The 11,458-nt window shown below is 37.6% G+C and overlaps 1 protein-coding gene across 1 annotated transcript; it reads left to right on the forward strand.

The window, feature by feature from the left end:
* Nucleotides 1-1,758: 1,758 nt before the first annotated feature.
* LOC127451815 (ras-related protein Rab-35-like) lies at nt 1,759-10,670 on the forward strand. The gene is made up of 7 exons (XM_051716775.1): nt 1,759-2,047; nt 5,486-6,285; nt 8,283-8,333; nt 8,521-8,644; nt 8,766-8,890; nt 9,108-9,232; nt 9,517-10,670. The coding sequence occupies exons 2-7, from the start codon at nt 6,231-6,233 to the stop codon at nt 9,664-9,666; spliced, it is 630 nt and encodes a 209-aa protein (XP_051572735.1). The 5' UTR covers nt 1,759-2,047; nt 5,486-6,230; the 3' UTR covers nt 9,667-10,670.
* Nucleotides 10,671-11,458: the final 788 nt, after the last annotated feature.

The following is an 11,458-nucleotide window of genomic DNA, read 5'->3' on the forward strand; positions in this document are numbered from 1 at the left end:
CAAAGACAGTATAGTACCATCGAGAAAGAGGCATTAGCCTTGTTACTGGCTCTTCAGCATTTTGAGGTCTTTGTAGGTTCTGGCGACGACAATCCGATAGTGGTTTACACAGACCACAACCCTTTGGTTTTTCTATCCCGTATGTCAAACTCTAATCAGCGGTTGATGAGGTGGTCCCTCATCATACAGGAAATTAACCTGGACATGCGTTATAAAAGGGGAGTGGAAAATGTTGTAGCCGATGCACTGTCCAGAGCTCAGGATATTGAAAGTTAAAGGTTAAGAGGGTGAGTAAAAATCGTTACAAGCCCTGTTTTGGTGGTGGCAAGGCCTGGGTTGTAAGTAAGGGTGGGTGTGTTACGTCCCAGGACGTATTTCTTTCTTTATTTCATTCCTTGTTACATCTGTGTATGTAGTGGTTGATTGTATATTGATTATACAGTGTTTATATGTTTTCTGTTGTCTTCCTTGTTTTTCCTTATGTTCTCTCTCTGTCATTTTCCCAGCCAGATTAATTGACATCAGCTACCAATGATTAAGGTCAAGTGCTGAGCTGCTCTGATCGGTGGACAACATGGGGAACATGTGGATAAAGTTGAGGTGGAAAGCCAGCTAGCAGAGACTCCTTCCTCCTGTCCCAGCATGTGCAACTGTGGTGTTTAGTGCTGTTGTAACTTGAAGTTGTACTCTATGATAAACAGTTGTTTTATTTATTTATATATATATATATATATATATATATATATTAGGTATATACACCTTGTGAGCATAAGATCCTGTGTTGGGTGTGTGCTTATTTCCACCCCTTAACATTTATGGAAGCAGTAGAGAGGTGGGTGCCATTTTTGTTGTAAACCTTGTTTTCTCCTGTTTATGGCTAGATAGGGAGTGAGGCTAGACTTCTGTTAATTTTCTATTTCTTTATTTGTAAGGGTAAGTAGTTTGTGCCTCCCATCAGCTAGACTCCTTTATTATTTTGGCCTGGTCCCCTCTTGAAGTCTTAATGCTTTTGTGTTCATAGAAGAAAATAAACTTGTAACTATTATTGTAATCTGTTGTGGTTGTTATTGGCTGGGACAGGAGTGAAGACCTCCATATACGTTTCATTTAAATTGTTCTTTATTACTTGTTAGTTTTCTCCCCACCCCTAGACAGGGAGGAAACTTAACAGCATCCCAGATTACTTTCTTTCTTTGGCTGAACACAACAAAGATTTCTAGAAGAATATCTTAGCTCTGTAGGTCCAACAAACCTGATATGGTGACCAGACCTTTCAATCTCCAAAAATCACATAAAGGCAGTATAAAAGTAATCCACAAAACTCCAGTGGTTAAATCTAAGCCTTCAGGAGCTATATAAGTGTGGGTGAGAAACATATCTCCACTTTTGCTTTCACTTTCAAATTCTTAAAGTGGATATTTATAGTAAGAAAATGACTGAAATATTGATCTGTTTCTCACCCGAAGTGATTGCATTGCTTCAGAAGACATTTATTAAACCACTGGACTTGCTACGACGGTCTGTGCTTTTTTTTTTTTTTTTTTTTTAAGTGCTGATCACCATTCACTTGCATTGTATGGACCTACAGAGCTGAGATATTCTTCTATAAATCTTCGTTTGTGTTCTGCAGAAGATAGAAAGTCATACACATCTGGGATGGCATGAAGGTGAGTAAATGAGAGAATTTTTCATTTTTGGGTGAACTATCACTTTAAAACGCCATTAGTCGGTCTGGTGCAATAGAATAGAGCGGAGATGGCATGAGGAAAGAGGAGGAGGAGGAGACACGGACGGAGCGCCAGACACATGATGAGGATGAGAGTGACTCAACATTCAGGTGCGGCGGCCTCTAATGGGCGGAACTGATCCCTGCGGCCGCTTACACACTAGTTGTCACTGTCCAAACTTCCCCAAAAACACCCGAATCCCAGTATACTGCAGTTGGACATATCGACACCGACTGACCAGCCCAGCAGGGACTTGAGCCAAGTCTTCCGTATTTTTTCCTCCGGAGTGCTCGGGAGATATGTGGTTAAAAGTGGCCTCGGTGAGCTCTTCTTTACTCTGAGTTTGATCTTATTATCTCATTGATCGTGTGGCAAGAGCACCAGCGGCTAGTTAAGTAGCTAGCCTAGCTGCATTTCAAAACAACCGAGTTAATGAAAACTGAATGTTGGCGAGCAGCTGCGGAGTTGAGCAATGGACACAAGTTTTTGTAAAGCAGTTGAAGGAGACGGGAACTGAAGATACAGATCAAGGCGATAGTTTAACATGAGGTTTTGTGGTTTGTGTGTTTTTACATGTGTCTCCTGATTCATATGAGTTGTTGGGGGAAAGTGCGCGTGGACATTTTATACTAAATATAATATAGACGCAAGCTATCTTGTACAAACGGCTTAGTTTATAATCTCCCTAAAACACACTGAATAAACGGGGTCTGCCTCTAAATCTATAGAGGAGTCTATTTTTATTGTTATTTTCTCTTGTTTTGAGTAATCTGAGATTTAATTGAACTGCTGTCAAGAGTTCCGAATAGTTTCACTTTTATTTTCCACCCAGTTAGCTTGTATTCAGGAATTTAGCCGTGTTGTCACTTGAAATAGTATTCCTCCCAGAAGCAGACCTGAGGATAGGTGTGTCACTTTCACTTCAACCTTGTTTTGTGCTGTAATGGTCACATGGTGCTAGAGGTCATTAGTGTTTAACCTACTGCCTTGATTTAACACGACAGCAACGATTTAATGTTAGTTTTTGGGAAACATATGCCCTGCTCGCGACAGTAGTTCTGGAAAAACACCTCCCTTCCTGTTTTCGTGGAAAATTGTGGCAGTTTACTGAGTCTGCAATAAGTTATTTAGGCTTGATGTGGTTTTCTCAATGATCTGTCATCTGTTGTCGCTTCAATTGTATTACACTCACTAAGCTCATTATTAGGAACACTATGGTCCTAATACAGTGCCCGACGTGGTCTGCCTCTGTAGCTAATTCGCCCCAAGAATTGACATGATGTGCATTCTGAGATGCTGTTCTGCTCGCTACAATTGAACAGAGCAGTTGTCTGAGTTACCGTAGCCTTTCTGACCATTCTCTGTTGACCTCTCTCTTCAACAAGGCGCTTCCGTCCGCAGAACTGCCGCTCACTGGAAGTTTTTTTTGTTTTTGGCACCATTCTGAGTAAACTCTAGAGACTGTTGTGTGTGAAAATCCCAGATCATCAAACCAGCCCGTCTGGCACCAACAATCATGCCATGGTCCAAATGACTGAGATCAAATGTTTTCCCCATTCTGATGGTTGATGTTAACATTAACTGAAGCTCCTGACCCGTATCTGCATGATTTTATGTATCGAACTGCTGCCACACGATTGGCTGATTAGATATCGCATGAATAAGTAGTCAAGACATTTTTATTTGTATAGCACCTTTCACAACACACATAGTTTCAAAGCAGCTTTACAGAAGATCAGGCATTAACAGAAAATAAAACTGTAATATCTATAATGTCTTAGAGTCAACATTGTGTAGTTAAATCGATAAAATACGATTGTGAATTGTTTAAAAATAAGTAATTAAATAATAATTGTATTTAGAACCCCTGTGAGCAAGCCGAAAGCGACTGTGGCAAGGAACACAAAACTCCATAAGATGTTGGTTAATGGAGAAAAATAACCCTGGGAGAAACCAGACTCACTGTGGGTGCCAGTTCCCCTCTGGCTAACATCATGAATATAATGCCAATATTACTTATGTATAGTGCAAGTCATGGTTTAAAATTTGTTAAGTAAGTGTTAAGGGCCAGTGTTTAAACAACGATTTTGTAAGAACTGTAAGATTAATGACTAATGTCTTTGAAGTTCATCCTGGATTAACTGCAGAAGTTCCAATGGATGCAGTTGTCCTTGTTAGTTGGCTAATGAGGGGTTTTGTTGGCAATTAATTGATAGTCTATGTATTCCATTTCAAGAGTGTAGTCCATCATTAGACCGCGGTGATGCAGGCAGAGATCAGTTAGATGCATCGCAGTTCAACCTGGCTGATAATTTCTGTGAGGTCTATTCTAAGTCCAAGGTTCAGACAATGGCATATGAAGTATCCCATGTCTTATGGTTGGAGTTGGCATCAGTTCATCCTCTGAAGTCCATCGTAATAGACTGAAGTGATGTTTGGCCAGCACTGGCTGATCTTAGTCATCATCACACCACGACACGTAGCAGTGGAGTCCAACACCAAGCAGGAACGGAGCTGGATCTGGCCGGTTCTGGTGACCTCAGGATAGGAGTCCCGAGGTTGAGACAGGGAAACAAATAAAATAATATTAGCATAGATGCCATTGAATTTATTGCAGAGTTATAGATTATGATCACTGTTTCTGGTTCCGGCAGACCTAACTAAAGCAGCCTAATTGGGAGTTGAAGGACAAATTAGGTGTATGCTTGGCTAAATAAATGAGTCTTTAGTCTAGACTTAAACTGAGTGAGTGTGTCTGCATCTCGAACAGTGTTAGGGAGACTATTCCATAGATTAGGAGCCAAATATGAAAAGGATCTTCCTGCTCTTGTGGATTTTGATATTCTAGGAACTATTAACAGGCCAGAATTTTGCGATCGTAATGAACGTCATGGACTATAGCGTGGTAGAAGGTCACTTAAGTACTGCGGAGCTAGACCATTCAAAGCTTTGTACGTAGTTAACAGAATTTTAAAATGAATATGAAATTTAACAGGTAGCCAATGTAATGATGATAAAATGGGGCTAATATGATCATATTTCTTGGTTCTCGTCAGCACTCTGGCTGCTGCATTTTGAACCAATTGAAGTTTATTTATTGAACTTCCTAGACATCCTCCCAGTAATGCATTACAATAATCTAGTCTTGGGGTCATGAACGCATGAATTCATTTACGACAGCATGTGTCGTAATTTAGCAATATTTCTGAGGTGGAAGAATGCTGTTCTACAAACATTGGTAATTTGATTTTCAAAGGACAGATTGGTATCAAATATAACACCTAAGTTCTTCACTGTTGAAGATGATGTAGCAGTACATCCATCGAGAGTCAAATTATATTTTAGCGGCTTATTTTTAGAGGTGTTTGGTCCAATAATTAGTACCTCTGTTTTGTCGGAATTGAGTTGAAGGAAATTTCTGGACATCCAATCTTTTATTTCATTGATACACTCCGCTAATTTGGAGAATTGTGAAATCTCATCAGGTTTTCACAAAATATAAAGTAGGTGTACAGGTGTTCTTAATAAAGTGCTCAGTGAGTGTATATCACGACCTCCTTCCATAAACCGTAACGTAAAGTCGATACATGTGGTCTCGAGTTGTACATGGAGAGAGTGTGATTGGTCTTTCAGAGGGAAGCTAAATTTAGTGTCACAGCTGTTGTTGCTGGTAAGGGGTTGTCTTACGAAATTAGAACGAGATGTATAAGTAATACCTGTCTCACCCCACCCCACTGTTTTTTTTTTTTTTTTTACAGAATTAGGGCTTAAACCAAGAGGGATGTATCTCAATTTCCCCTGTGATCCTAGATTCCTACAGTGACATGGAGTAACACTTCTCCAGAGTGAGGGAAACTACAAGTCCATTGGATAACTGGGATTATTGTGAGCGAGATGCCATCTGCATTTTTGTAACTTGTTTCTCCAACAAACCACCCTGTGCTCCAGATGACTTTGTTTTTAACGCACACGTAACTCAGCATTATGAACACTATCAGCAGTTAAATAACTTAAGTGCTCACTTTAATCTCATTCATTTGATACTTCATCTCAACAATGTGGTAAACTGTTTGCACTAGAGGGTGAATCAACAAAGAGGACATTTCAAATAGATTATAACTATAAATTCAGAAAGCTGTGGAAATACAACTGGAAATGTACATTTCGTTTTAAGATGAACTAGGAGTATTGCCCTGAGAGTGTAAACGTAGCACAGGCAATGCCATGTCTATGCAAATGTCAGCTGTGATTAATAAACAGGAATGCACTGGAATCAGCTGGCAGCAGTAAGTTAGTTTTGCTGATGCTTCAGTTCAAGCTTGACTCTGAGGAAAACTGGAAAGACAAGGATATGATGCTTGCAGTGTTTCACCCAAAACACTCTACACTGAATTTCCTGGCACTTTAAGACATAGTATAAGTGATATAGAGGAGCTGAAAGCTGTTAAACTTGTTTCATGAGGACACATTTTCAAAGACAATTTGAAAAGACAGGAAACAGGAATGGCAGGAAAAGACTACCATCACCTCTTCAAGCTGCTCATCATTGGTGACTCCAGTCAGTACTTTTTGTGGTTTTCATACATTTGCTCACAAATTTATGTTTGTTGCTGCATCACCACGTGACACCAATTGATAGAAAACTAATGCCTGCTTCCCCAATCAGCCAGAATACTTTACACAATCCCTGTGTAATCCCTGATATTTTTCACCAGTTAGTTTAACAATGTGAATTTCTTCAGCATCTTGGCCTTTGCTCAAAATATTTGAGATTTAAATTTGGTGCAGTTACTGGAACATTGTTGTGCAATTTCACATTAATTGTGAAGTGGGAAGCTGAAATGAAACTGCATTGTGTAAAGCCAGTCCAGCTCCCTTCATGAATTGAGTCATTTTATGAGTTCAGGAGTATTCACTTGGGTGGGATTAATTCTGTAAGTCATGAACCATGTGAGAATGCTAGGTCAGTTCTTTTGGTCTGTAAGATTTCTAGCTGTATTGTTTTGGCTAGTAACAGATAGTTTCCCCCTCTCCAACCCTTATACCTAACTTATTAATGTAAATTGAATGTAAACATTTCTTCATCCTCAGGGGAAAAGGTCTTTTATGTTGTTTATTTAGTCAATATTTAATTACCCCTGTATCTTAAGGTACATATGAACACTCTAAGATAATTGTAAGTACACACTATGTCATAAAAGTTTTTTAATGTCTTTTTTTTGAAGGAACATTCCAGGTTCAATAAAAGTTAAGCTCAGTTTACAGCATTGGTGGCATAATATTGATTACCTTTCTTTAGAATTGTTTCAACTCCTAGTTTATTTATTTAATAAAAGAAGCAAAAATGGCATTACAGTAAAGGGGTTACATTGGAAGTTAGTGGGGCTAGTCCATAAATGTTAAAATACACATTGTTAAAAAAAATTATACAAACGTAAACATTTTACTGTACATGCTAACATGATTTAAGTGTGATAAAATCGCTTGCTAACCTTATTTGAGCAATATTATATCCGAAATTACAACTTTGGTACTATAACGATGTAGCGCTGGTAAGTAATTTTTTTCCAGTGTAAAATGTTTTTAAAAAAATGATTTTAAAGATTTTATAACAGTAAAATCGTGTTCATATGAGCAATGTTTACGTCTTGTGTATATGCTTTTAAAACAGTGTGTATTTTAATGTTAAAGGGATGAAATTCTCTCATCATTTACTCACCCTCATGTCATCTAAGATGTGTATGACTTTCTTTCTCCTGCAGAACACAAAGATTTTTAGAAGAATCTCAGCTCTGTAGGTCCATATAATGCAAGTAAATGGTGACCAGACCTTTAAAGCTCCAAAAAGCACGAATGCAGGATAAAAATAATCCAAAAGACTCCAGATCAATATTTAAGTCCTTTTTTATTATCAGTCTCCACTTTCATGTTAACTTTCAAAATGTGAAAAACAGTGAAAGTAAAAGTGGAGCTTGATAGTAAAAAAGGACATAAATATTGATCTGTTTCTCACCCACACCTATCATATCACTTCTGAAGACATGGACTTAACCACTGGAGTCTTATGAATTATTTATATCCTGCCTTCATTTTCTTTTTGGAGCTTCAAATGTCTGGTCTCCATTCACTTGCATTGTATGGAACTACAGAGCTGAGATATTCTCAAAAAATCTTTTTTTTTTCTGTAGAAGAAAATAAGTCACACATCTGGGATGCTATGATGGTGAATAAATGATGAGAGTATTTTTATTTTTGGGTGAAATATCCCTTTAATGGACTGGCCCCATTCACTTCTATTGTGCCTTACTGTAACTGCAATTTTTGCTTTTTTAAATTAATGAGGGTTGAGTTGATCAACATAATGCTACAAATGCTGTCGATTGAGCTCAACTTAAACTGAACCTGAAACATTCCTATTAATATTATTTTGGCATTGTGTTTAGCCGAATGGTCAGCAAAGAATAACTGTCATGTTTAATTACAAATGATAAACTGAGATTGTAAACACATTACAGCTGACAGTTTAACAAATGCTACTCTGACTCTCTGTTGCAGATGTAGGGAAAAGCAGTTTGCTTCTACGATTTGCAGACAATTCATTCTCTGGTGAGTCTGCTTGGCACAGAATCTGTCTCTGTATGTTTGTGCATGTGTGAGAAAGAGAGAGAAAATGATGCAAGCTGCAAATACACAACCTAATTTACTGTGCTCTCATGTGAAAGACAGAGAGATGCAGAGATTAGGTTTGTGTTAGTGAAGATGATGACTAAATGTACTTTCATGCTTTTTATAGGCAGTTACATAACAACTATTGGAGTTGACTTTAAGATCCGGACAGTAGAGATTGATGGAGAAAGAGTGAAACTCCAGATCTGGGACACTGCAGGGCAGGAAAGGTTCAGAACCATCACCTCTACGTAAGTCCTGCGCAAGTCAAACACACTGTTCATTAAAGATCGCATCAACCAGCAACGTGTTATTTTTGTCTTACTTTATCTCCCTCACTTGTTCACTGTCATCTCTTGCTGGGCTTTCTAGGTATTACAGAAACACTCATGGTGTCATCATTGTTTACGATGTCACAAACCCTGAATCGTTCGTCAATGTGAAACGATGGTTGAATGAGATCTCACAGAACTGTGACAATGTCTGCAAAATCTTAGGTAGGATTGTCTCTGAATTTGTACTCTCTGAGATAAAAGGAAAAGATATGAAACCATTCTAGTAACTAAACTTGTTTCAGTTCTATCTTCTGCTTCTCTCTGTATAATGCATTGTGATATGAAAAGAGATATTTCGATCGTGTATTCTGAATTAGTTGTATTATTAAATGATATATGGTCATTTTCCTCTTTGACACTATCCCTTGATTGTTTCCAGTGGGAAACAAGAATGATGACCCTTCTAAAAAGCTTGTGGACGCCCAAGATGCTCTGCGCTTTGGAGAGTCAGTTAACGTAAGGTTATTTGAGACAAGTGCTAAAGAAAATATCAACGTAGAGGAGGTGAGGTTTGTTTTCCACACTGTGACATCTAAAGAAATATATATTGTGCATTTCTGAGCTTACTTAAATTGAAAATGTCTGTTAAAAGGATATGATGTAATTATTATTTTTTAAATTATTAAATTAAATTTAGGTGCTGATAGTTACATGCATATCTGTCATAAAGAATAGTTAAAGCTTTCATCTTAACCAGAACATTTTGAATTTCTGTGCACTTTGATGTGTTTTTACATCTAGACTTTTTATGGTCATGTATTATTTCGTATATTCTGTTCCCTTTGCAGATGTTCATGGCCTTTACCCACATGGTCCTTCGGGCAAAGAAACACAGCCAGAGTCGAGCGGAAAGAGAGAGAGAGAGAGAAAAGGACACTGTTCATATCAATTCTCACAGGGACCGAGAGAGGAGGAAGAAAGGGAAGAAATGCTGTTAGAGTAAAGATGCAGACAGAAAGAGGGACAAATCAAACTCCTTTGCATCAAGGCAGTTTGCAGCTCCAAACATTTTTTTTTTATGTTAGCATTGCACTTGGATAAAGACAAGAGGATGAAAACTAATCCGCTATTAGGTGCTGAACAACACTTCAGCATATTTTTTACATAAATGTTTATCAGTGTCATATTTGTTTTTTTTTAAATGGGGCTTTACTTGCATCAGCAGTCTGGTCAAGGAAAGACACTACCCACAAAACTTGTTCCACTGTGATTAGTGAGAGAAAGTGTTTCATGTTGGATTAAAATTTAGTTGGTTTATGTCAGTAGTGTATTAAAATAATAAATTAGCAATAAAAATTGACTTTGAAATTACAAAAGTCACAGCAATGTTCATTTTTAACATCTTGGAATTGTGAAAGTGGCATGGCTTTCTCCCACCAACACTGCAAGTCAACCTGTTATAAAATATGTTTTTCAGTCTTGAGTTATTTTTGCCATACAAAATAAATGGTGAAAGTTCTCATGACTTCTGTTGTCAAGATGAATCATTATGTTTGCTGAACATTAAATAATGTCCATTCTTAAAGGATGAAAATGAAAAATTCTCATATATTCACCCTCATGCCATCCCAGATGTTTATGACTTTCTTCTGCATATACAGGCAGCATAAAAGTAAGCCATAAGACTCCAGTGGATAAATCTCTTCAGAAGCGATATGCTAGGTTTGGGTGAGAAACAGATACAGATACAGGGCAGTGGTAGCTCAGCGGTTAAGGCTCTGGGTTACTGATCAGAAGGTGGGGGGTTCAAGCCCCATCACCGCCAAGATGCCACTGTTGGGCCCTTGAGCAAGGCCCTTGAACCTATCTGCTCCAGGGGCGCCGTATCATGGCTGACCCTGCACTCTGACCCCAGCCTAGCTGGGATATGTGAAAAAGAAGAATTTCACTGTATATGTGCAAATGTATAATGTGTGATAAATAAAGAAAATTATTAATTAGATACATATTTAAGTTATTATATATATATATCTCAATTTTCACTTTCACATTCTTCTTTTGTTTTGGGCAATTAGCATTCTTCATGCATATCGGCATCTGCTGGGCAGGGAGGAGAATTTATAGTAAAAAAAAAAAAAAAAAAAAAAGCACTTTAAGGAATAGTTCCCCCAAAAATGAAAAATCTCATAATTTACTCAACCCTCATGCCATCCCAGATGTGTATGACTTTCTTCTGCTGGACACAAATGAAGATTTCTATAAGAATATTTCAACTCTGTAGGTCCTTATAGTGTAAGTGAATGAGTACCAAAATTTTGAAACTCCAAAAAGCACACGAAGGCAGCATAAAATTAATCCATATGCAGGGTTGGGAGGGTTACTTTTGAAATGTATTCCACTACAGATTACAGAATACATGCTGTAAAATGTAATTTTTAATGTATTTCCTTAGATTACTCAAGGTCAGTAATGTATTCTAAGTACTTTGGATTACTTCTTCAGCACTGGTAGATTTTTTCACTTGTTTTGACTATAAAAACTCTGCCAGTACAGTAAGACAAAATACACATGTTAAAAATACATTCTCTGAAAAACCTAAATATCTTGTGCTGTGTTGTTTCTAAAACAAGATCAAATTGATCTTGTTTTAAGGATTTTTAGATATTTTTACAGGAAAACAATACAAAAATGATTATCAAGAATACGATTTTTGCCCTAATATCAAAGGTCTTACTAGAAAAAATGAAATTATGATCCAACGTGAATTTTCTTGAATATGATCGTGCCTGG

The sequence above is a fragment of the Myxocyprinus asiaticus genome, chromosome 14 (genome assembly GCF_019703515.2).
Source record: "Myxocyprinus asiaticus isolate MX2 ecotype Aquarium Trade chromosome 14, UBuf_Myxa_2, whole genome shotgun sequence".
Taxonomy (NCBI): Eukaryota; Metazoa; Chordata; class Actinopteri; order Cypriniformes; family Catostomidae; genus Myxocyprinus; species Myxocyprinus asiaticus.

Coding starts and splice junctions, on each gene's coding strand:
- LOC127451815 (XM_051716775.1), top strand. CDS start 6,231: ATGGCAGGAAAAGACTACCATCACCTCTTCAAGCTGCTCATCATTGGT. Junction 8,645..8,765: donor TTCAGAACCATCACCTCTAC/GTAAGTCCTGCG, acceptor TGGGCTTTCTAG/GTATTACAGAAACACTCATG. Junction 9,233..9,516: donor AAAATATCAACGTAGAGGAG/GTGAGGTTTGTT, acceptor TTCCCTTTGCAG/ATGTTCATGGCCTTTACCCA.